The sequence below is a fragment of the Chiloscyllium plagiosum genome, unplaced genomic scaffold (assembly GCF_037043375.1).
Source record: "Chiloscyllium plagiosum isolate Xiang-an unplaced genomic scaffold, Cpla_swu_hap1 HiC_scaffold_2, whole genome shotgun sequence".
NCBI lineage: Eukaryota > Metazoa > Chordata > Chondrichthyes > Orectolobiformes > Hemiscylliidae > Chiloscyllium > Chiloscyllium plagiosum.
The window spans coordinates 130,345,344-130,372,854 of NW_028270140.1; the positions used below are offsets into that span (position 1 = coordinate 130,345,344).

General features: G+C 40.3%; 1 protein-coding gene across 4 annotated transcripts in view; it reads right to left on the bottom strand.

Annotated features, from left to right (window-relative positions):
* The window catches only part of LOC122557644 (storkhead-box protein 2-like), a 328,439-nt gene that overhangs the window by 130,847 nt on the left and 170,081 nt on the right, over positions 1 to 27,511 (bottom strand). The window contains exon 1 of one of the 4 annotated variants that reach the window (XM_043705449.2): positions 13,505 to 15,636. The exons of the other annotated variants lie outside the window; for them this stretch is intronic. Within the exon in view, the coding sequence (XP_043561384.2) occupies positions 13,505 to 13,670 (166 nt within the window). The 5' untranslated portion in view covers positions 13,671 to 15,636. Of the gene's footprint in view, positions 1 to 13,504; positions 15,637 to 27,511 lie in introns of those variants that run through there. 4 annotated transcript variants of the gene reach the window in all.

Here is a 27,511-nt window from a genome sequence, read left to right on the forward strand (position 1 = left end):
GGCAGGAACAGAGATCATCCATTGTCTAATTATTCAGTTTCATTCTTATGTTGCAACAGTGACTATACCTCAAAAGGACTTTATTGGTTGTAAAGTGCTTTAAGATGTCCTGAGGCACTCATGATATCTATGTTTTTCTGTTAGCTTTTGTGTCTAACCAGCTAAATAAACAACTTGACATTCAACATCCTTGGGGTTACAATTGACCAGATACTGAACTGGACACAAATACAGTGACTACAAGAGCACATCAAAGGCTAGGAGTCCTGCAGAGAGTAACTCACCTCCTAACTTCCCAAAGCCTGTTCACCATCCATAAGGCATAAACTAGGAATGTGAAAGAACACTCTCCACCGGCCTGAATGATCCAGGATAAGCATCCCTCTTAATTTGTACCACATCCACAAACATCCACACCTTTCAACACCTGGCATCAGTGTGTACCATCTACAAAATACACTGCCGAAATTCAACAACAGTCTTTGGACCAAACCTTCCAAACCCACAACCACTACCATCTCGAAGGATAAAGGCAGTAAATACATGGGAATATCACCATCTGCAAGTTCCTTTCCAAATCATTCACCAACCAGATTTGGAAATATGTTATTGTTCCTTCAGTGTCTATGAATCAAAATCCTGAGACTCCATTCCTAATGGCTTTGTGGGTGTATCTACACCAAATGGACTTGGACTGTTCAAGAAGACAGGTCACCAACACCTTCTGAAGGGTAACAAGGGCTGGGCGATAAACACGAGCCTGGCCAGCGACACCCAAATCCGACCAATATATATATTTTTTAAACTTGCTTTGTGAATTCTGTCTCATTTTTTAAAAAAAACTTTTTTCTTAGGCCTCTTTCGTACCAAAATAATCTTGTCTCAGTGTCTATAGATGTATGCTTGAATTATATCCACTGAAGAAAAAAAGAAACACAAGTTTCCAAACATTTTGAATATGCATAAATGTATTAAAACTTTTCCAATTAAGTACTCAGTTTCTGTTTCATCGATTTGCCCTGCACGAAACACAAAGGTATAAATACCTAAAATGCCTTAAAAATTAAACTGCAAAGTATCCATTATGGTGGAGGTAGAATATAAAATAATCTTTTAAAGGAAAAGTAGATAAATATTTGCAAAAGGAAAATTTAAAAGAGTTTAAGGAAAGAAAAACTAAAAAAGTAATGAAATGGACAGCCACCTTAGAGAACAAGTACTGATAGGCTGAATGCCTCCTTCTGTGCTGTTAAACACCAAGACTAAATAAATTGGTAATGTTAAGAAAAAGTGGAAGGCTGAGTTAAAAGTGAGAGGAGCTGTCTACATATTATGTAAAGAATTATATATAAGGCACAGCAAGAGAATGGGTGGGGAAATACTCACCCATAATACGAAAGCTTCTAAACTGACTATTCCAAAACATTCTGAATCAGATTTTGCTAATTTAGTGTGCGGAGATACTGCTGAACTGAGGGTTGCACAATGTGACTGATTGTGCAGATGGACTGTTGCCTTTGGAAACAAGAATTATTTTTTCTTAATCCTTCAGCCTTAAGCAGAAGAATGCTAAAACATTTAGTTTTGATAACTTCGCTGTTCAAGCTCCCCGCAACATGTCCAGACAATAATGCCACAATTTACTTTACAATATGTTATGAAAGCAAATTTCAGACCTATTATTTTCTGCTCTGAGCAGTAGTTAGCGAAATGGTTACAGCTTTTGCATTTCCCTTTTCCACTTAGTGGCGATCCATTGTAAATGGGATCATTACCAGACTGCCATTTAATCAATACATCAAAATTATTTTGAAAGCCTATTATTTCTTTGTTAGCACATGGCTTAGCAATTCTCATTCAAGCAATTGCAAGTTAAATCTCAATAGATAATATATTAGGCAAAACATAATCACTTTTCATATCAGCCTGATATGCATTTAAAATTTGCAGAGCAAAGTCTTTTCAATTTTCCATAAAAAATTCTACTGCAGCCATGGGATAACAGGCCTGTTGTATCTGTGCTATAACTGTAGATCTTCTTTCTATTCTCCATACTGAGCTTGGTGACTCTTTCTTCGACATACCTTATGAATATTTTGGTAATTCTCGTTAAATTACCTTCCCATCTTTCTCAAAAGTATTTAAAGTCTATTTTAATGTCAAGATGATTCTTCACAAAGAGACTGATCAATATGTGAAACAGATTCCTGAATAAAGTGGTGAGTGAAAATCCTAAAAAGATAAAAGAGGCAACACAATGATGCACTGGGGGATTTTTTTGTTTTGTTTTCAATAAACTTTCACCTTCATATTTATCTTGTGGTATCATAATATATGTTAATTTACAGAACATTTATTGTTCTTTTCTGTGATACCTATGAACCAAAATTAGCACCATGGTTGTGGATAAGTGTAGGGGGAAAGGATTCAAAATAAGTTTCAAATTTATGGTGCTTCAAAATTGGAACATTGTTCAGACGATGGTAACAGGGTTTCAAGTCAGACTGAAACACTGCTTTCAGTATTTTTTTTTACTGTAATAAGGCATTATCCTTTCAAAAATGCTAACTGAATTCTGGATCATACTGTCCGAATATAGACATTGCTAGACAAAAATTACCATGGTGCATCTGGTTCACCATCCTGACTGTCCTACGATACAGCAACAATGGAGTTGTTGGCTAACCATAGCAATCAATCTCTATCATTAGTGTCCAAAAAACTCAGAAGCGATAAAAAGAAAATCCCAGTGGTGGCAAACACTAGGGACCATGAGCAGAGTTTTCCCAACAGTAAGCATTTTTCAAGTGAGATTCATTGCGGTTAATCTGCCAAGATTCCAAGCAACTTTTCTCACACAATCTTTCACATTTCACTCATTAATTATACAACCAGGGTCTTAAGCACCCTTCCTGGAGAATTTCTCACCGCTGCTGGGACCATCTGGCATGCATGTGAATAGGTTGATGCCATGTTTAAAGCCCAGCTGAACCCCATTTTAGATGCTGCAAGCCAGGAAACCAGCCCTCACAATATGGCGCTGACCATTATGACACAAAGGAAAGTTTACACCCTGTTTAACCAAGGTTGACCTGGAGTTGCTGGTGGACAATGTGAAGGACAGAATGATTATTCATTCCCCCTAGAGGCTACACCACCAAACCAAGACAGCGTGGCCCTAGGCAGCAGCATAGGTCATTGCTGCATCTCAAGTCAACAGGATGTCCAACATTGCAGCAAAAAGGACAATGATCTTCTGCATTTCACAAGGATAGTTGTCACTATTTACTTTCTCGCAGGGTCACAATTCACTCTAACTTGCCACTGCACTCACCTCTCTCAAAGGTTTATAGATTACAACTCTCTCTTTTATATGGCTTTTACTAATCTCATATTCCTAAACTACTAGCCTTTCCTGCCCTCTGTGATTCCTCCACACTGATTGGGACCATTCCAACTCCTTCATTACCAATAACTGCTTTTCCATTCATTTCCATCGTAATCAATTTCTCCTTTTTCTCTTGATGCAGAAATATTTGGCCCACTCTCTGTGCTTTTGTCTCCAGAGCACCCCTACTGACCTACCTGTGGACAGATTGCTCTTGCCCTCCAAGACTTACTATGCCTCAAATACCTGAAATGCAAGGACACGGACCTTTGAAATTTGGTAGGACTAAGCTCCTGACTAACCACGACCAATCATCTGGACTTGAACCTGGCAAGTCTCTTGACTGACTGTTGGTTACCTGACTGATTGTAGTCCCCTTCTCCCCACTAAGGGCTGGTCCCTCTGACTTTCGCAAAATGGTTGAAGGCCATGTAGTATGTCCACAGCGCAAATGGCTGACATATGGTATGGGTGTGACACAGATTTTCACACCCTGCCTCTCACTTTGCAGTGAAAGGGAATGCAAGCCAGAGAGGCTGGCGGCCCTTAACTGAGCACTGCAGACTATGAGTACTGAAAAGCAATGTGACCCACACGCAGTCTGGCAGACTGTAAGTCAGTTCAGGCATCAGTAAATGTGCTCTAGAAAATATTGTGAAGTGCACGAGGCTCCAAGTAAATGCAAAGAGAGTGAGTTCTAAGAAAGCAAGCTAAAAGCAATAGCATGCATCTTTGCAAATGCACAAAATGCATGTGTCCTTGAACAAGTTCTTGAATTAAAGTGTTGAAGTAGTGTAGAAAATGGCCCAAAAGTAGTCATGTTGATGTAATAAGACTAATGGTTTGTCGGATAAAAGGTTAAGGAGCATGGCGTCCATAGAGAATGCAAAGATTTTGTTGTGAAGACACAGTTAGATGTTTGGCCGGGATAAACATCTGGTAAGCTGCAGCCGCCAGGCACCATTCTGATTTACATGTTGGGAATTTGTATTGTCTACCTTTAGGAAAGGAGAAGAGGATTGGAAGTAGTGTTAAATAAGGTGGCTGCATCAATGAGATGCAAATACATATAAGTAAGTTATTTGCCATTCAATGGCAAGATTGCAAAGTCCTAATTTCAGGCTAATTGGCAAATCACAAAAAAATCCTCAATGTTGATTTTTTTTCATTCTGTTTGTATTTCCAAACATTTTCCCCACAGCAGGGAAGGATAAATTTTGCCTCATAAGTCCAACTATTTAACCATTTTTTCCCAATTATGCTGCTTGATCCCAAAATATTACTTCCTGCAAAAAAAAACCTAATCTACTTAATTTTTATTTAAATGAATAAACTGCATTTCCAGGGAATCTGTTCTGTTGATTGACTGGTCATTCTCTTCCTGCAACCTTAGCTTTGAATATTCTTATTACCTTATTCATAGCATATTGCTAGCACTCCTGTTCCAAAAACTGTTACATACGTCTTTCATAATAGGCTGATATTCAAAACAACAGAAGATGTCAGCAACAGGGCTATCAAGTAGCATTTACTGAAAATCTGCTTAGCGATGTTCAGTTTAACTTCCACTGGAACCACTCAACTTTATGTCTGATTGTAACCTTGCTCCTAATACAAGTGTAGCAGCTGAATACCAGAAAAATGTGACATTGAGTTCCAGTGACAGCAAGTCAGCAATGAACTGAATATTGGCTTGGGAGTGGGTGCTGTTGTTGACCTATCTTAATCACATATCCAACATTAAATCCTTAATTACTCATAGCCAGTTCTGCTGTGCAGGACATGTCACTTGTCTGCCTGACACCAGACTTCCAAAGCAATTTCTCTATTTTGAACTCGGTTGCGAAAGGAGATTTCCAGCACGGTAGTGAAAACATTTTAGGGATGTCCTCCAAGCATCTCTGAAGAGATCAAACACCTCTCACCCACCCCATGGGAGTCCCTAATTTACAAGTTATCATAATGGAGAAGAATAATTCAGGAAGGAACTGAACACATTATGAGAGACCACTTTTTTGGACTATAAACTGAAAATTGAAAGTTGGCCTGCTATATGACTAAGCTGAAAATGTGTTGCTGGAAAAGCGCATTAGGTCAGGCAGCATCCAAGGAACAGGAGAATCGACGTTTCGGGCATAAGCCGAAACGTCGATTCTCCTGTTCCTTGGATGCTGCCTGACCTAATGCGCTTTTCCAGCAACACATTTTCAGCTCTGATCTCCAGCATCTGCAGCCCTCACTTTCTCCTGCTTATGACTAAAACTACCAGGAGCAGTTTTGTAGCTTGAAGACTGATGGATTGTGTGATGCACAGGTTAGCTGCACAAGATTGTTAGACAGGGGAAGAAACGTCTGCAACACAAATTCCCAGCTCGGCGAACAGAACCACAAGATTGTTACTGTTTGGATCAGTGATGTGGAGACTTTGAGACAGAGTTGCATCAGGAATTTTTGTGTTAAAGAACAACTGCCTAACTGCAACCTTTGGATTAGTCAGGATACAGTTTGTTACAAGCCAGTGAGCACAGTGCATTCAGAGATATTCAGAAGCCAACAACCATCTTTCAGCATCTCTTCTTGTCAGTGAAAATGACAAAGCATGCAGACTCTGAAAGAGAGTTTGAATATAATAAGAAAAACTACTACATCCACCAAACAGCTATTGCATCAAAGACTGAGCTTCAGTCTTCAGACAACATTGTGCTAACATCACTACAAAAAAATCAAAAGAACTAAAATAAACAACTCATCCCACCCCATCTGGTTAGGAGTCCTGAACATCAAAATTTGCTTTTCTCTGTTTATAATTTTTCCCAAAATATTTGTGCCAAACTCTCTATTTTTGTCTATCTTATTTACAAATGAATGTGTTTGTGTCTGGGGATTTAAAGGTATATAGGTTAGGTTGAATAGTAATAATGAGGAATCCACTTTTATTTACCATTTGTTAAAGAATAAGTTTGTTCACAATAAACAGTTATTTTCTTGCTATAAACAAAATCTGGTGTGAATTACTTTTCTCCTGAATAGCAGTCAGTCAAGCAAATCAATAATCTTGGTGGTTGAATTGGGTATGACACATTTTTGATGGTTTGTGGAATAGTGGAACTCAGTCGTCAAAACATTCTTCCCAACTGAATCACGACAACATCAAGCGATCACTTGTCTGGAACAAACTGTGGAGACAACAGAGTGAATGTACAAACCTCCAAACACTTTGTGACAACTAATTTTTTTGGCAGAGCATGAGAGAATTATGAACTGCATGCTAATGTGGTGAGATACCAATGTATGGAATTAAGGTCGTCATCACTTATTAATGAGATTCAGAACTCGCATTGGAAAATTTAAAGGGAAATTTTTTTTTGAGAATCAGATTTTTTTATTCTCCCACATTTCCCCAGACATTTCAGCATTTCCCCGATCATTCAAGGGTTGGGAAAATTTCACCTCCCATCTACCCAACCCTTCAAATACCATCTGTCCCACATCTGACAGAATATGCAGATTCCCCATTGAACTTCAGATCCCAGTGAATTGGAATGGATGTCAGTCATACTTGACCCCAAGGAATTGCCTAAGACAAAGAAGAATATTTAACTGAATGTGACACTGAGGAAGCTTAGTAAAATTAAAGCCAATGGGGTTTGAGGGAAAGGTCTCTTGAATCTGTAGAAACTCCTGCTGGCTCATTGGAGTCTCATCATTTCAGCCCAGAATATGGTTGCTGGAGTTGCTCCGGACAACAACCTAAGCTGAAGAATTCCCATGAGAAAATAACTACCTCATAGAGTCATAGAGTCATAGAGTCATAGAGATGTACAGCACGGAAACAGACCCTTCAGTCCAACTCGTCCATGCCGACCCAAAGTACCCAACCCAATTTAGTCCCACCTGTCAGCACTTGGCCCATTTCCCTCCAAACCCTTCCTATTCAAAAACCCATCCAGATGCCTTTTAAATGTTGCAATTGTACCAGCCTCCACAAGTTCCTCTGGCAGCTCATTCCATACACGTACCACTCTCTGACTGAAAAAGTCGCCCCTTAGGTCTCTTTTATATCTTTCCCCTCTCACCCTAAACCTATGCCCTCTAGTTCGGGACTCCCCCAACCCAGGGAAAAGACTTTGTCTCTTTATCCTATCCATGCCCCTCATGATTTTGTAAATTTCTATAACATCACCCCTCAGCCTCCGACACTCCAGAGAAAACAGCCCCAGCCTGGCCTATTTAACGTCTCCCTATAGCTCAAATCCTCCAACCCTGGCAACATCCTTGTAAATCTTTTCTGAACCCTTTCAAGTTTCACAACATCTTTCTGATAGGAAGGAGACCAAAATTGCATGCAGTATTCCAACAGTGGCCTAACCAATGTCCTATATAGCCACAACATGATTTCCCTACTCCTGTACTCAATACTCTGATCAATAAAGGAAAGCTTTCTTCACTATCAATAGACAATAGACAATAGGTGCAGGAGTAGGGCATTCTGCCCTTCGAGCCAGCACCACCATTCATTATGATCATGGCTGATCATCCTCAATCATATGCTATCTACCTGCAACTCTACTTTCAAGGAGCTATGAACCTGCATTCCAAGGTCTCTTAGTTCAGCAACATTCCCTAGGCCTTACCATTAAGTGTATGTTCTGCTAAGATATGCTTTCCCAAAATGCAGCACCTCACATTTATCTAAATTAAACTCCATCTGCCACTTCTCAGCCCATTGGCCCATCTGATCAGATCCCGATGTAATCTGAGGTAACCTTCTTCGCTATCCACTACACCTCCAATTTTGATGTCATCAGCAAACTTACTAACTGTACCTCTTATGCTCACATCCAAATCATTTATATAAATGATGAAAATCTTGACATTTTATGACACTGCCATCAATGAATTTCCCTCCATAAATATTCTAGGCATTACCACGAACCAGAAACTGAACTAGACCTATCACATAAATACTATAGCAACTAGAGGAAGTCAGAAGCTAGATATCTTGCAGTAAAAGACTTACCTTCTAGCTCTTCTTAGTAGTGTGACAAATTTATTCATTGGCAGTAAAGTATCCTGATTGCTTTAAAGTTTACATTTTCTCAATCTGTATCAATCTCTTGCATGACAGATTATCCACATAGAAATCCAAGGAAGGTCAACTTTAAATGTAAATACAAGTAGAGGCTGAGCAGTACCATTTTCCAGGAGAAAGTGAGGATTGCAGATGGTGGAGATCAGAGCTGAAAAATGTGTTGCTGGAAAAGCGCAGCAGGTCAGGCAGCATCCAAGGAGCAGGAGAATCGACGTTTTTGGCATAAGCCTGAAGAAGGGCTTTTCAGCCCAGTACCATTTTCTATTTGTATTTAGCATTTAATCAATATCAATGAACAATGAAGAATTTACTTCTAAGTATATAACAATGCACCTAAATCTGTAACTCACTTTGGATGTACAATGCTCTGAGGACTCTGTTCTCAATGGAAATTCTTCCAATGGCTGGCAGCTTCCATGTAAGTACTTCAGGACTGAAGTTGAATGTTTAGACAGGCCACGAACTAAAGCAAAACTGAATTATCTTCTAAAGTCTCGGTAAAATAGTTGAACTGTTCGATAATCTCATAAGGAAATGCACCAAAAATGTAAGTATACAACAAATCAGTAGTCACTAAACTCAATCTTCAGTCAATGCTGATGGCTGACTTCAGACAAGTCAGCAGTAGAATTGAACTGAATTGAATTAGTTTTATTGTCACATGTAATCAAATGAGTACAGTGAAAAGTTTACTAGTCGTGACTTACAGTGCCATGGATATTGGGTTTGGATATGTCTCTAGGATCCTGATTGCTAACCAGAGTTCCTTCTTGGAAAGTTCATATCCATGTACATTGGGTAAGAACATGAGCTCAATGTACAAAAAAACCCTTCCGAGATTATAAAAGTTTTTTTTTGATAAAGCTATCTAGAACAAATGATCATTTTAGTGCAATCAAAACCATTTGGCAAACTATACTAAATGAAGGAATTATCATTTTCTTTAACTGTTTATGCCTAGCTAGATTAAATGGTGTTGCAAGACTTAAGAAATCTGGTGAAATGTATTCTTTTCACATAATTAATGATTGTCAGGTCAGCTGTGGGGATGAGGGTAATCATTAAAATTTACATTTAGAAACACTGCATTGCGAATCTTGATGTACAACAATGCTGTGCAGTATCTGGTTACTAACAGGATGATCAAAGGCAGTTTGAGATTCAGCATTATTTTAAATGTGGCATGATAATGACATAGACTTTTAAAGGGCAATGCTTTAACATGAGATCAATGATAATCAACGCAACATGCTTCAGAATGCAGATGTCACTAAATATCTTCAAGAGGTGATGAATCAACATCATGTTGACATTAGCATTACACGACATTAAAATCATCCAGTCCAGACATTTTTACAGCTTAACGATGCCAAATCATTTACAATGTTAATACTACCCTGAAGATAGTTCACCTTTATATCCACAGACTGTTCTAGAATATTTAGTTCTCTTTTGGGTATACTACAAATCAATGACAACTGGCAGCTTGAATTATGTTACCTGCCTTATCAAGTCCACCAGCTGACTCACTCTTGACTAAACAGCAATCTTCATTTTCCATTTTTTTTTTTCATTTTAAAGGTTAAATGTTAAAAACAATTAAAGTTAATTTCACAAATGGAAAACAACTTACTCACTTCATGGTCCTCCCATGTGCTAGGTGATGTGTGACAAAGAACACATTATCTTAAATCACAGCAGGCTTTTTAAAAAGATCACTTCCTATAGGCTTCCTGTGAAGGAAGTAGCTTCCTTAAGGAAATGAATGAATGATTACTTAGCCATGCCTGAGTACATTCATATTTTTTATGGCAAGAATATTGATCATTAGGTAAAAATGTCAGCTGCTAGATGAAGTGTGTTTCATAGTAAGTACAACATGAAGTAATTAACCCTGTCCCTTAGAGCTCTGTTTTCTGATTGCTTGGCACAGCAGCCGTTCAGGATGGTGAGGGTCAGAGGTTAAAACCGTGAAAATAAACAGCCTGGGCCCATTTTCCCCTCGCATTTGGGCACAAGTGCCACTTGATTGTCAGAAAGTGATCTTATCCAAAATGAAAAGTCAAAGTGATCAGTTTAGTTCCTGACAAAATTTGCCCTCTTCTTTTTGCACCACATGCTATCTTACACAGCACTGAATTTTCTTGAGGGAGAAGACAACGGTAATAGGATCAAACAGGCTGAATTAAATAAATGAAAAAAAATGTACTAATTCTAGATTACTATATAAATACAAAGCACCAATAAAACAGGGATAGACCTAGAATGAGGTTCCCTCATCAGAACAATGTTATGCACACATCTTCAATAAGATGATGGTAATAAGTGCAAATTACTTTGCAAAACTATTTTGCAAAGATAAGGATCCTGCACATATTGACTCTCATGGACAAGGAGAATGTAGCCACAATCAAGGCCATTCTGCATCATTTTGTGATTATTTGAATGTTGCTGTAAGCCACAGTCATACGTGAAGTGAAAATGTCAGAGTTGCTCCTGGACACAACTTGAATATAGAACAGAGAACAGTACAGGCCCTTTGACCCTTGATGTTGTGTCAACTTTTATCCTACTCTAAGATCAAACTAACCTACATACCCTTCATTTTACTATCATCCATGTGCCTATCCAAGAGTCGCTTAAATGTCCCTACTGCATCTGATTCTACTATCACCGCTGGCAGTCCATTCCATACACTCACCACTATCTGCTTAAAGAAAATTGGGTGAACATTTTCTTTAAATTTCTGAAAGCAATCAAGAGAGAAAAGCAGGACCCTTAGTAGAGTTTCTTTTCATGCTGCATAGTACAAATACATATTTTCCTTAACACAAATATAGGCAGAATGTATTCTTGTCTAACAGTATATAATTATTAAAGGAAATTTAATTGAAAATTATTGCACAGGACAAATTCTGAATTTTTTAATATTTCCACTTGCAAGCACACGTGGCATGAATAAAGCATTTATCCTTGTTATTATTTCAGATCAAATCACGTATGTGGCTTAAATTCTAGGGGATTTTCTGAAAACATTCCTGTGTGACCACTATAGCAACAGAAGCAAAACACATTCATAGGTTTCCTGCAGCTGCCAAAACCATCAATTACATTGGCTACTTCCTTTGAAAATACTTGGCACTTGCTCCTTGAAACATTGAGAAGTCCAAATACTAAAGCAGAATAGGTTCTGTCAGTCCCGGCTCAACTTGAACTTAGCAAAGGGAGTTTTTTTTTAAACAATTCTGCGTATTTGAGCCAAGAGCTCCACTCATTTTGTTAAAACAAAATTTGATGGTTTGCCAGAGTAAAATATCTTTACCATTAGTAATAGAGAATTGTATTTATCCAGGGTCAGCATGTTGGAATAAAAGCTTGGAGCTCTTTACACTGCTCCATGGCAAGCTTAATTCCCTGCAGAGCTAGTTCCTGGTCTCAACCATGAGCAGTTGCTGAATTGAGGTTGAATATTTCTCTGCACAGAATATCAGAACACCCAAGCTGTGCTCACCCATCTTCAACTAGCTGACGAAAAAGGAGAGTTGGCAGTATTCTGAGGGTTAATCCTCTATGGCAATTCTAAAAGTTATACATCAGAACTTTCATGAATATTAAACAAATTAAGGAACTCTTATTCAACTGCAAATTTCAGCTGAGCAGAAGAATACATAGTTTATAAACTGGACTTGATCTACAATTATATTTTGCATATCACTTTAGGCATTAAATGTAGTTTCACATCATTCTTTCTATAACTGTTTTGCAATTCCAGTTTACTCATGCTACAAATTTTAGTGTTCCCGCAAAGCTGGTTTAGTTCTTCATTATATTAAATTTGTGAGGGGTCAATTAGATGTGTAGGTTTGAACTGATTCCAAAGTTAAGCAGTATGCAATTCTCTCCTTGGCAGAGTCTCAGTTCTATTTAGATTCATAGAGTTATACTGCACAGAAACAGAATTTCAGTCCAACTTGTCCGTGCTGATCAGATATCCTAAACTGATCTAGACTCATTTGCCAGAATTTGGCTCATATCCCTCTAAACCCTTCCTATACATATACCCATTCAGATGCTTTTTATATGGTGCAATTGTACCAGCCTCCACCACTTCCTCCGGCACCTCATTGCACATAGGCACAATCCTCAGTATGACCAAATCCTCAGGTCCCTTTTAAATCTTTCCCTTCTGTTCTGAAACCTTTGTTCTAGCATCGGGTCATAAGCATCACTGATTCCAGAATCAGGCTTCAACTGTATTACAACTATCGTACACCGAAACCCACTTAGTGACACTACAGCTCTAAGCATGCAACTTCAATTGCACCATCTAAATATAACAATGCTGTTCAAACAACAAGTCAAAGAAGTGCACAACAGCACAAAAGATGGTTGCATACGGTAGCCATTTGCTTTTTGATTTGCTGAAGATTGTTTTGTAAATTATAAAATAAACACAACAATTGAACAGAATCAACTTCTAGTCACTAATTCCCTTTCATGTACCTACTGTTTCACAATAAAGGAGTTTCAATTGGTGACAGATCAGTTCCAGGATCTGTAATTCTATACTGAAGTATCAAATGTAAAGTAGACGCTGTGTGAAACTTCTTCACAAAACAAATTCATGAATAATGGGCAAAAAGGGCTGCAATCTGCAACCTTCAGAAAGATTCATTAGTTCTTGGAATGACAGAAATTGAAGCCTTTGTTAATACAGAATTAACGTAAAATCCTTAAAATCCACAGAGCACTGACATGCTGCCATGGCAACAGATTCCATCTTGCTATTACTTGCTGCTTTTCTGTAAAAACCAGCATATCCACAATCAATTCTGACGTTTTGGCTAATGTAGGACTGTAATTATTTTAGAAGATTCCAATTTGTATCTCACTAGCAAGTCAAAATACAGGTTAGATATTAATCAGATTCATATATGTTATCACTCATCTATGCCACCGAGTAACAATAGTATTGTGACAAACCTGGCTGCTCCTACCCCAAAGCAGAAAAATAGCCCACAAACCTGAAGTCAGATAGCCCCGTGATGCAGAAGAAATAAAAGCGGGTGGGAAATGTTTGTGCAAGCGATAGTCCTTTTCGCTGCGGGACCTAATGCGGTCTGAGGCCCGGTCTGAAAAATCTGAGCTAGGCCAAGCCCGCCGTAAGGTTGTACTCCTTGTTTTCTTCATTTGGAGGCTACATGCATCTAATCCTTTAGCAATGTGAATCAGGCTCCATAGCTCTTGCTGTGCTCTATTTGATTAGAAATAAGCCAACGTGCTGTAAGGATTAGCAAATATTCTGGTACTGCCTCCTCCACATCGCAAACTGCAGGCTTGCTCCTATACCTTGACTGATCCAATTTTACACACATCCCACAATGCATTACACTTCATTTAAAATCGCCACTGCTTATAGTTTCCAGCTTCACATAAGAAAAAAAGGCACATAATGTGGCTTCTCAGCCAAAGAACAGGCAGCGATTTTCAGCGTGAAAAGCCTTGGGATCTCAGACAATAGCTCAATTCAGCATAGGAGTACTTGGCTAACTGTGAGCCAGAAAACAAAAGGCCCAAACAAATTAGGAACCCAGCCTTGGGTTTTGACCCAAGCAGTACACCCAGGAACTGTAGGATGCAACTTCAATCCCCACTGTCACAAGATTAGAATAATGCTTTGATGACAGCGAAAGTGGTCTTCTGCCGACAACAAAATCCAATCAGTGGAAAAGGATGAGCAGAATACATAAATCAGAAACCAATCTCCAGTTCAAAAGCCCTGCAGCTGCATTCACACAGAGAGGTTGTGCGCGTATGTCTGTCCGCAGCTGAGGATTAGAGTTCCTGCAGGTATCTGTGAAGCAATCTATTTCTGAGAGATACGCAACTAATGACGACCCAACGTCATCGCTGTATTTTCTTTCACTCCCCGCAGAAATTTCTCAGAGCCTGGTTTCCACTTCAGCGTGGATAAGAAAAGCTGGACTACAAGTGGTTCCAAATGTTTAGCTTTCAAATTTTGTTAAGCGTAGAGTCGAGTCTGCTGTGTTGCTCTGGCTGCTGTACTGATGAATGGCTCCCTGCTTCTGAATACAGTGAACAGCTATTGAACGGCAGGAAACGAGTCAGCCACCCAGTCCCATGCTAATCAAGGAGCTGTCTTATGTCAGACGCACTGATTCCGTCAAGCTTCGCAGTTTTAATGTACAACCCTCAGGCCCACTGCTAACCTGGCCAGATTCCAAGAACTATAATCAGAATTAGTGTATTTACATCTAAAACTGCATATCTTAGGGTGGCCCAAAGTGCATCTTAAACAGAGCCTTTTGATGCTAAAGTACTGCTGGTAGTGTGCCTTTCTAATTAACATTTATTTGTTAAAAAAAGTCTGCCAAGGCAGGTCAGCTCATGCAACAGATGTAATAGACTCCTGACACTAGAAAGTTATTAAATGCATCTGTAATAGCAGTCGAAACAGAAACAATAACTACACACTGGCTGTTAACAACTGACACAACTACCCTCAAGTTTGCAATATCCACAAGCTCAGTTTCGGATCAGCTGTTTTCTGGCATGTAAAATCATTCTGTGCTATAAAAGAGTGGAACACAAGGGGAAAGCTGCAACAGATGCAACTCTATACTTTGCACTGCACTGTATAGCAAATCTCTTGTGAAAAATTAATCAATCATAGTTAGCCCATCTACTATAAAGTGAGAAATAGCTTGACACATTGATTATAATTAAGTGCTTTCCCACAAATTTATGAGACACAAAGTGAAAGAAATCAAACAAAGACTGACCAATAGAAACTGCCCTGGGAACAGTGATGCCTCCTACCACTGAGTACAAAAATAAGCAATGGGAAAGCGAAGAGATTTCAAATTTATTAGATGCACCTTCTTGAGAAAGAGAAAGAGAAATTGAAAGGGTATGGGGGCTGGTGATAAGAAGATTTAATGTTTCTGTTGAAATTTACTCTAAGGAACAGGATGGGGAATTTTTTCCCAAAAAGGGTGTGCTGGCAAGATTCCATTTGGGCTGAGAGACTATCATACATTAAACTGTGAATGTAATGTTTACAAAAAAGTTGTATTTATTTTAAATTTCAGGACAAGTATTTTCATTCACAGCTTTCTGGTGGAATGCTTGAAACAACAAACCTTCCAACTCACCAACTGTCCTTTAATTTTATGGGTGGATATTTAATTGCAAACAGCCACAAAATCACAGCTACCTCCTGGTTACAGAGAAAAAAATAAAGCCCTTGACCTCTTCCACATTAACTGCACCAACAGAATTCATCACAAAATTGAATTTTCTTTGTTGAAAAGATGGCAGGAAACAAGGCTCTCCCATTAAAATGTGGATCTTGTTGTGGAAGTTTGGCACATCTCAATTCATGCTTTAAGAAAGAACGCAGATTCCATTTTCCAAGTTTTTGTTTGGAAACTCACTAACAAAAAATTACCACTTCATGATGGGGAGGGCATTGGGTGAGGGATGGCTGCATGAACCGAAGACAATTAAAACAGACTTGGCATAAAATTCACACAGGATTTCAATGATGTCAAGGAAACTACCAAAGATAGTACTCAATTGCCAAGCCAAGACAGTTACACTAAACTGGGCCCCAGGGGCTGTAAGTGCTTTCTGTAAAGTGAGAAAAGGGTGGTGCATCTCTTCAGCTTGAAATGATCTGCACCAGCCTCCATTACTAATTTTGGCAGGGTTCTTTGTAATCAATATGCTTTCTTATGACAGCACTGTGCAATGCTGGAATTGACTACTTTCACAGAAAGATGAACCATTCTCTGAATGTTGATTTGAGTATTCCTAAAAATGTTTGAAATTGCATCTGCACACATGCATATCTGTACAGAACATTTGTGATGATGTTGTGATTTGGGGGTAATTGTGACACATCCCACTTTATAATTTTCCATGGCAAACAGGAGCCACCTAAACCCTAGGAGAATCAGCACAACAAGCAACACAAAGACCACATATTAATTCAGCAAATCCCAGGGTATCTTGATTAGACGGGCCAATGGGCTGAGGACTGGCAGATGGAGTTTAATTTAGATAAATGCGAGATGCTGCATTTTGGGAAAGCAAATCTTAGCGGGACTTATACGCTTAGTAGAAACATCCGAGGGAATGTTGCTGAACAAAGGGACCTTGGAATGCAGGTTCATAGTTCCTTGAAAGTAGAGTCGCAGGTAGATACAGGTGAAGAAGGCGTTTGGTATGCTTTGCTTTATTGGTCAGAGTATTGAGTACAGGATTTGAGAGGTTGTGTTGCAGCTGTACAGGACATTGGTTAGGCCACTGTTGGAATATTGCGTGGAAGGATGTTGTGAAACTTGAAAGAGCGTCTATGAGGGATGGCGTTATAGAGGTTTGTAAAATCATGAGGGGCATGGAAAGGATAAATAGACAAGGTCTTTTCCCTGGGGTGGGGGAGTCCAAAATTAGAGGGCATAAGTTTAAGGTGAGAGGGGAAAGATGTAAAAGAGATCTAAGGGGCAACTTTTTCATGCAGAGGGTGATGCGTGTGCGGAATGGGCTGCCAGAAGAAATGGTTTTGGATAACTGCGTGCAATTCTGATCTCCTTCTTACCAGAAAGATGTTGTGAAACTTGAAAGGGTTCAGAAAAGATTTACAAGGATGTTGCCAGGGTTGGAGGATTTGAGCTATAGGGAGAGGTTGAATAGGCTAGGCTGTTTTCCCTGGAACGTCAGAGGCTGAGGGATGACCTTACAGAGGCTTATAAAATCATGAGGGGCATGGATAATCTTTCCCTGGGGTGGGGGAGTCCAGAACTAGAGGGCATAATTTAAGGGTGACAGGGAAAAGATAAACTAGAGACGTAAGGGGCAACTTTTTCACACAGAGGGTGGTGCGTGTATGGAAAGAGCTGCCAGAGGAAGTGATGGAGGCTGGTACAATTGCAACATTTAAAAGTCATCTGGATGGGTATATGAATAGGAAGGGTTTGGAGGGATGTGGGCTGGGTGCAGATGGTACTAGATTGGGTTGGGATATCTGGTCGGCATGGACAGGTTGGATCAAAGTGTCTGTTTCCGTGCTGTACATCTCTATGACTCTTTACGACACAGAGAGTGAGGAATCAATTTCACCACAATGAGCATGTCCTGCCTCAAAAAGAAAAATGGAAGATATTATCAGTGTCATATACTTATGACATTGCAAGCATTTTCAAACACCTTTAGGAGGAATGTCATAAATTTGGAATGCTAATGTTCAGTTTCAGATATAAGGTGCTGAGTTTTCCCATTTTGGGAAGCACAGAAGACTATTAACCTTCACTGTGCATTCCTAGATGTTGTGTTTCATCCGGGACAATGCACTCACCTAGGCTGTTATCTCTATGGGTGTATTTTTCTGCTCCCTTTACATGGGAAGTGGCAATAGATGTGGAAAATTATGAGGGAAGTGAAAAATCAGAATCTCGATCTAGGGGAACATCAAAAGCTTTGCACTGAGGGTTGAACAACAATTGCACCTTGCTGATGAATGCAATTTGCATCTTATTAATAAAGCAAATCGTTTCATTTCTGTGCATACTGTAATTCTTCCCTTCATCCCCTAAAAACTAAATGATGCTAATTCCCAACATGATAGCCAGAGCTGGTGGCAGCTGCTCATTACTTGCTCCTCTGGGCCTTCATCCAGCACAATGTCTTTGTCTGTTCCATTGACACCATCTTCCTCAACCCTTCATACAATCAAGTCACTCTCAGCAAACCATCAGCCTCAGCACATCATTGTGCCTGTTCTTATACAACTCATACACTATTTCAGCCTTTTAGGACTTCACTTTGGAGCTAGTGCACACTTTTGCCTGATTGCTTTGCATGAAGGGGCATTCATATATTTCATGCATCTGTACAGGATGCATATTCTAGCTCCTAACTTCATTTTCTAGTGTTCACTAATTTTGCATTTACTTGGATGCTGCCAGCTCCGTTGCTTGCATTGCATTTTAGCACAGAGGGACATGCAGGCAGCTTGTCACAGTTTGGAGCACTGAAAAGTCAAGGGGGAGAACATGTTGCTGTGCGTCACCATGCTCGGTTAATGTCACATCTACAGCATGTGACAGTAGCTTATTATGGCAAAGATACTGCATATGCAACAGGTTAATAGCCATATGTCACACAGGACAAGTCCTTAGTGGCAACAGTGATAAGTCAAGGGGCACCACAGGAGCCTCATCACATTCTAGTCCCGGAGTTTGGCCATAGACAAGGTCACAGAGATCAAGGGCAATCAGTCCAAGGAATTCAGGCGCGTCAGTCAGGGTATTGTGGAAACATCCATTCTCCAGCTGTGTGACAAAGAGATGGACTGAGTATCATGACAGTGGTTAGAAGACCAGTAAGCGGTGATGCAGGAGGAAGTGACATCTATTGACTGACTGAGTAGGAAGCGCAGGGGCCAAAAGGAGTTAGTAGTTTGGGAGGATGAGGTTGAAGAAAGTCATTGAGTGGATTGATACATGCAATAATGACAGCTGTATTCCTTGAGCCTTGGTGAGATGTGTGTGCAGTGGCAGAGTCAGAGTGAGTGGTGACCTGTGAGCATGAGGTAGCAGAAAGAAAATGGGGGCATTCACATTGTGAATCACAGAAGATCATTAACCTTCACCATGTTGCACTTCATCTGGAACATTGTGCTGACCTGGGCTGCTAAGAAGGGCCTGTGCCCGAAACGTCGAATCTCCTGTTCCCTGGATGCTGCCTGACCTGCTGTGCTGTTCCAGCAATAAAGTTTCAACTTTGATCTCCAGCATCTGCAGACCTCACTTTCTCATCGAGTCATATGGCCTCCTTTGCCAATTAGCAGGATAAGCACCACCTTCCTCTCCCCCATCCTGTCTACTGGCACCTCCACATCCTTGTTGGTTGAATAAAGGTGCTAACCTGTCTCTCTAGACCATTTCATTCGGGATAATGGTGCAGGACCACATTGTGAAGGGCAGTTCCTGGCCTACAGTGGTGTGTAGCTGGGGTTTATATACATATAGTACCAGCAGCAGTGAGCACTTCCACCTCTCTTGCTACACAATTCCTCAGGATGGGCACCGTAGAAGCCAATTACACAATTTATTAGATGAAGAGTGGAAGATTACAGGAGAAAACCTCACCACAGGCAACGGAAGGCTGGCTGCCAGAAATCTTGCTTGAAAATTGCTTTGCTAAAAAAATGGGAAAATTCAGATCTACACGTTTTTTTGAGTGAGATTCATGAAGGATGGAGAAGGTCAATGATGAAGAAACCTTCAGATGGGGGCCCGGAGAAACAAGCAGCAAGTTGCTGCTGTTACTTAAGGGCATAATCAGAAACTTTTTCCTGATGCAAGTTTCTGACTTTTTTTCATTTTCCCCATATTTCTTAACATTTCTCTTCATTGCCCACATCTCTTAAGGAAGCAGAACATTGCACCTAATGTCTCAGATTGTCAAATTGGAAGATAGCAATTGCAGAAATGTACTGTGAAAATTGTTTTATGAGGTGTGAGATAGCAATGCCTTGATCTGAAACTTCCAAGGCCTGAGACCTTTCACTCAACTTACCCAGCTTCCTGCCACGCTACCACTCCACCCACCTACCTTAATGTCTTGCCCATCTTAGTCTCACCCATTTACCTTACGCATGTACCACCTCTCCACAGCTTGTGAAAATGCTTTGGGACTTTAAACCCCAGTTGATGGCAGTTACTGCTGTTAAAAAAAAGGGCTGTTCTTTGACAGTAGGTCAAAGGTCAGGAATTATGTGTCAAGTAACTCACTTCCGGACACTCAAAAGCATGTCTACGATTCCCAATACAAGTTCTAAATTTTCTAAATATTCCAAAAATCTCTAAAGAGGAGGAATAGGCAGGAATATTGGGAGAGGGTTAGGCAGTAAAAGTAAAGATAAAGAGTGGCAATGGCCTAGTGGTATTATAACTAGACTATTAATCAAGAAACTCAGCTAATGTTCTGGGGACTCAGGTTCAAATCCTACAATGTACATGGTGAAATGTGAAATCAATTGTTAAAAAATTCTGGATTTGAAAACTAATGATGACTATGAAACCACTGTCAATTGTCAGAAAAACCCATCTGGTTCTTTAATGGCCTTGAAGGAAAGAAATATGATGTCCTTGTCTGGTCTGACCTACACGTGACTTCAGACCCACAGCAATGTGGTTGACTCATGGGGGATAGCCAATAAATGGGTCAGCCAGAGTTGCCCTCATCAGCGAGTTATTTAAAAAGGAAAAGTTGCCTTAGTCCCAGAGGACCATAAGGCTGCTCTCTCGTTAGACAGAGACAACTAGTGGAGATTTTACCTGAGGGTCACCACACCTTAAGTAAGAATTGATAAGGTAGAACCTTTGGGGTGACCCCACAGTACATGATTTGAACACACACTATTGGTGCCACTCTGCATCACAAATCTGTGGTGGATTTTCTCCTTTAACAGATGTACATACAATTTATGCTCAAGACAAAATCAGTAATGCATAAGAAGCTCATTGTGTCCAGTTCAAGTTTCTTTAAAAGTGGCATACACCTGCCAGTTTTCTTTAGTTGTGTCTGGGGTCAGCTGTTTGCCTAGTTGAACTCTGCAGCACAAGCAAGGGGAACAGGGTACTGGCAATTTGTGTGGAAGCACTAGCGAGGGTGAGCATGGCAGCAGTGGATGGGTATGGGATTGGGGTGAGGATTTGGTTCAGGTGTGGAGGCATGGAACAGGGAAGTTAGAGAGGAGTGAGAGTGGGATGGGAGACATGGATAAGTAAAGTGGGAAGGAGCTGGCATCCTGGATTTTGGAATTGGGGGTTCAGGGAAGTTGGTGGAGTCAGTTGAGGTAAACTGAAAGGCTAAGAGGCAGGTTGTTATCCAGTAAAGTTCTCACGGAGCTTTGTGTTGAGCTATAACATTTCAAGTCACACTGCAAGTAATCTTAGACTATGTCCTTTCCAGTGATTAAAAGGGAAGGCTAGCTGAGCCTGTAATTTCAGCCATGACCCAGAGTGGTGATTTAACATTGGACACTAAACAGTGGTTAGCACCACTGCCTCCTAGCGCCAGGGACCCGGGTTTGATTCCAACCCCTGGCAACTGTCTGTGTGGAGTTTGCACATTCTCCCCGTGTCAGTGTGAATTTCTTCCGGGTGCTCCAGTTTCCTCCCACAATCCAAAGATGAGCAGGTTAGATGAGTTGGCCATGCTAAATTGCCCATAGTGTTCAGGGATGTGTAGGTTAGGTGCATTAGTCGGGGGAAATGTAGAAATAGGGTATGGGAATGCGTCTAGGTGGGTTACTCTTCGGAGGGTCAGTGTGGACTTGTTGGGCCGAAGGGCCTGTTTCCACATTGTAGGGATTAATTCTAAATAAATATCTAATGAGGAGTGAACAATAAAAATATAGCATTGTTTCTTCTACAATAAAGGAAATGTCCCCAGTAACCATTAACGTGTAATAATCATGAGGTGTGCCATTACATTTATCTCAAACTGTTAGTCTCAACAAATATTGATTATGCTCAATAATGTGAATCCAGTAAAATATGAACTCAAATTTAGATCTGAAATAACACAGCCTTTATACTTCCAATAAGTCTTACCATAGTGGTAATAGATTTGGGCAGCAAAGTTTTAGTCACAATTAGGGTCTCCCACTTTTTCCAGGAGTCTTGATTGCCACATTGTCAGCTGATGGTGGGATTCAGCAGTTCAGAAGCTTCTCCCTCCCCTCCCTTCATAATTGCAGGTTTCCCATGCACACTGCTGGCACTTTTAATTTTAATTGCCAACTCATTCGGAAACAGGAAAATTCAAGAGGGCACAAGTGGCACCCACTTTTTATTCTGACATTGAGAATGTTGCATCTCTGAGAAAATTACATCCTACATATAGGATCAGCCACTATTATACTATTGCAGTTATAAGATTCAGCTACCTATTTAGAGAATTGCTTAGTGTTATTCAGCAAGCATAGAGTATAGTGAAATATCTCCTTCAATTTTATCGTGAGCTATTTCAACATTTTTCATGGAGAAACTAAATAAAAACTGCAAGAACTGTGGATGCTGGAAACAAAAACAGAAATTGCTGGAAAAGCTCAGCAGGTCTGACAGCATCTGTGAAGAGAAATCAGAGTTCACATTTCGGGTCTGGTGGCCTTTCTTCAGAACGGTTCTGACAAAGGGTCACTAGACCCAAAACATTAACTCTGATTTCTCTCCACAGATGCTGTCAGACCTGCTGAGCTTTTCCAACAATTTCTGTTTCTGTTATTCATGGAGGGCATTGGTTGTGATGCCATTTCTTTTAATTTCCCATTTTCCTTTATGGAATTTTAACTGCTATTGCCACTTAGCCTACACAGCAGCAGTTTTTCTGCTCTTGACCTAAAAACTTTAGTTCAGAAACTTCTTGATAAAGACAAGTGGGTGAAAAGTGCATAAAATGTATGTATGTGTGTATGTGGATGTGCATGAAACACTGTAATCATGTATATACAGGATGAAACTACACCATGAACTCATTGACTGTGTTGCTCCAACATCTACAGCAAAGCACTGCCACGTGTTCCTTTGTCTGTTAGTGCATTCCCTTTAATGCCTTGTTGTCAGTGCGCACATTAGTTTAACGTTTAATAAACATGCAAGTGTTTGTGTTCCTGCACATAAAACTCTCATTCCTGGCACATAGACAAAGTTGTCACCGCCAATCCTAAAAGTGGGTGAAGGCATGTGAAATAAAGAAAATGAAAACAGAATAGACTCATGACTTCATAAGTATTCCTCATGAGGCAGATGAACACTGACACAAATCGTGCAGCTGAATGGAGTAATTTCTGCTAAATTCTATTTAAACTGTCCATTGTTCTGTGTACTGCGGGGACATTACCTGCCTGTAGAATTGAGTAATTTGAACTTGCCACTGAATAAATTTGAAGTACTGATGAGGAGAACTCATTGAACACTGAAAAAGATTTGTGGCTCATCACTTTAACAGCTGGCAACGTAGTCAGAAAGCATTCAGCACTGTTTAAAATTAGAGCTTGGATTAGATTGTTGGCGAATAGCATGCGTGCTTATTTTACAGCAGCTGTTACTGTAACCAGCTGAATAATTTCTTCATCCTGAAGCAGGTTGAGAGAGGAATAACGCCAACACTTTAAAGCCTGCTGCTGATTAATAGTGATGGCAAGTAAGGAAATTGACTGGAATGTTCCGCTCCAGGCTGAAAATCATAGGATTTGGCTGGAGAGTCTGCACAGCATCAAATCACTTTGCCTAACTATGTTAAAACATTTTGCTTTTCATGGTATAAAGCTCCTGTCATTACAAAATTGCACCTGGTAGTTAAGGTTCAAAATACCATGGGAGATCAGTTCATTCAGATAACAATCCAGCATCTAGTGTGACCATCAGGCTCACAAATGTCATATGTGGAGAGTTTGTACTTGTTCTCTGGTGATGCAAATAGCATCCTGACAAAAGAGCAACAAGGCACAAGTGAACTGATAACAATCCCTGAATATGGAACGTCTTCAAAAAAAAAGGAAGGAAGCCACTAATTTCCTGGAGTTTTTTTTTTAACCTGGAGCTAGGGATTTTGCAAACAGCTGCCAATCTATAAGCCTCTCTCAGTGACACCAATTCGAGTGACCTTAGATAGTTTTCAGCACACCTCAAAGCACATTCAAAACGTTTATTATTTTTTGAATTATCGTCACTGTTGTAATCAAAGTAATCACTTTGTACATTGCAAAGTCCCACAGACAGACTTGAAGGTACATTTGAGCTGTTGGTGTTAGTAGGGGGATGAATTTAAAGATCCTGGTCACAGTATTCTGTTGCAAAATTAGTCTGTAGTATGCACACCCAATTTTGATGCTGATCACAGCAGATACTGTTTCAGTAAGGTCACTGATGTGGTGCAGGTACTGTGCATTGGAAGTATGCAGACAGCCAGAGGTCACTCCACATTTAACACTGAACTGACGCCAGTAGTGCCATTTTTAAGCTAAAAACTCCAGCAAACACTGTCTCCTAACCTCGCACAGCTGACTATGCATTCAGCAGCAGGAAGTACCCCTCACCAGTACTATTTAAAGGAATCATTAGTTACTTTCTGAATAGTTGTGGATTGATGTTTTCCGGCTGTTGCTTAGTTTCTCAAAATGTTTGGTAGTTTGTGCTGCTATTTTAAAGTTGCTATCATCCACAGGGAGTGTGTGGCACATGGTGAAGGCCATTGCTTGGACTTCAGTTTTTCTGCACAGATCATTTGTTTGCAAATATAGAAGTCGTGGTGGTGTGGGAGGGGGAGAATCATGTCTAACAAATGCCATTGGATTTCTTCAGCGGGTGACAAGGTATATATATGAGGGTAACACAGTTCATGTAGTCTACTTGGACTTTGGTAATGCTTTTGACAAGGTCTAACATAGCAGCTTGGTTAAGAAGCTAACAGCCCATGGGATCCAGGCCAATTTGGCAGATTGAATCCAAAATTTGCTTAGTGGCAGGAACCAGCTTTTGTGACTGGAAGCCTGCAGCCAGTCGTGTCCCGTAGGATTTGATGCTGGTTCCTTGCTGTTTGTAGCATACGTTAATGATCGAGACAATGATAATAATGAGTAATCATCATCATCATCCAAACAATAGGCTTGTTTCATACGTTCACAGATGACAGGAAAATTGGAGGTCTGGTAAATAACAAGGAGGAAAGCCCTAGAGTAAAGGACAACATAGAAGAGTGGTCAGATGGGCTGAACAGTAGCAAATGGTGTTTAATGCTGAAAATTCTGAAGTGATGAATTTTGAAAGGACTAATGAGGCAAGGGAATACACAGTGAATAGCATGACCCTAGAAAGTACAGAAGATCAGAGGGACCTTGGTGTGCATGCTGAAGGAAACAGGATAGGTAGATTAGGTTGTGAGGAAGACATATGGGATACTTGCTTTTATTACTCAAGGCACTGAATATAAGGGCAGGAAGGTTATGATGTTCTGTTTGCAGTTCTAAGGAAGATTTGTATATGACTTGTATAAGGGCCATACAGATTCAGTTTAATGCCACCACAGTTGAGAATTCCAGAATCCAGCAAGCTGTCAGTCTACATACCTGTCCTCCAACACATTGTTAGGCTTCCTAAGGCAAAGTAGCTGTGGCTCCATAGTGGGAATCTATTTCTCAAAAGGCAGTGAAAGCAGAGCGCTTGAGTATTTTTTAAGAGACAGCTGGATAGATTCTTGATTAGCAAAAAGTAGAAAGGCTATTGGGGATAGGCAGGAACATGGCATAATTGTATCAGCCCTGAAAAGCAGAACAGGCTGAACAGGCACACAGATCTATTCCTGCTCTTAATTTGAACATTTGTATGTATTCCTTCTCTAAAGAACATTAAAATGTTGGACAATGAATGCTGTCATCCAAAGAAAGGTCTTGCACTATTATGCATACTGGTATTCTCAACCGTGGTGACAGTAATTGAATCTGCATAGCCTCCAGACTGAGTTTCCAGTGCAGCAGAGAGACAATAGACCTTTTCTTGTGCTGATGTGGAAGCTGAGGAACTGGCTATCAGACGTTGAGGTTTGGTTCCACATATGTTTTCATGGAGCTGGCCACCACTACCACTAGTGGTGGCCAGCTCCATTAAACTCCATTTGCTACTGTTCAGCCCATCTGGGAAGAGTTCCAGCTCCACATAAAGCCATATGCCAAACTGATGCAAACTCCTCCCTTCTTCTTAATCTTGACCACAGAATTTCTGACAGGTCTGCCTTCCTACGAAGCACCATATTGTGCATACCCGTCAGTCATAGAATCATACAGCATGGAAACAGGCTCTTTGGTCCAACTAGTCTATGCCAATCATAATCTCAAACTAAACTAGACCCACTGCCTGCAGAAGGTCCATATCCCTCCAAACATTTCTTATTCATGTACTTATCCAAATGGCTGTAACTGTACCCTCATCCACCACTTCCTATGGGTGTTCATTCCATACATGAACCACCCTCTGTGTAAAAATGTTACCCTCATGTCTATTTTAAATCTTTCTCCTTAAAAATATGGCATCTATTCTTGAAATCTCCCATCCTAGGGAAAAGATACCTGCCATTCACCTTATCTATACCCTTCATAATTTTACAGACCTCGGTAAGGTCATCCCTCACCCTCCTCACAGTCCACCAAGTAAACACCAGTGCTACCCTGGACCATTGCTCTGGCTGCAGAACATTTGTGCTCAGTGTCTCATCATATTCAATCCCATCAGTGAGCTATCTTCTAAAGAAAGCACACTAACTGTATGTAAGGTAGTGGATGTGAAAGTGAGAGTGGGTGATTGTGTTTCTCCTTTAACATTGTATTTTGTTCTTCTACCATTGCCTGTCCTGGTTGCTGTTCCTGGATATCTGCAAGACTGAGGCTGTGGAGCAGGAAAGTGAGGAAAGGCTTTCACCAATCTTAGCCTGTAGGTCAAATGTGAGTGTGCAATGAAGGGTAAGTCAGATATAAGGAGCAAGATAATGTGTGAGCATCTTGTCATGTTCAATAGTTTCAGTCCCACTGCCGGTCATGACTATTCCAGTGATAGTGACCACCATCTGCTAAACATGATAAGATCATGCAGCCATGTCCATTTCCAGTAAGGTGCTACTGCCTGCAATTATGTATCATCCTATCCTGTAGGAGAGACAAAAATGTGTCAGAAAGGATGGTCCAAGGTATTTGGGTTAAGTGACTATTCTGGTGGAATACAAGCTGTGAAATGTGGACACAAAGCTTTCAGCAGTGCTAGGTGTGTGGGTGTGAGGTGAAGCATATGAATGCTAGGTCCAAGTTGTGGTTGATAAAAATTGTTGGGAGGTCAGCACTGCAGCTGATTGGTTGTGACATTTAAGGGTACATTTCAAACCCTGAAAACTCACGTGAAGTCACTAAACTTTGACTGCATCCAGAAGTTTGGGTCTTGACAGCTGAACAG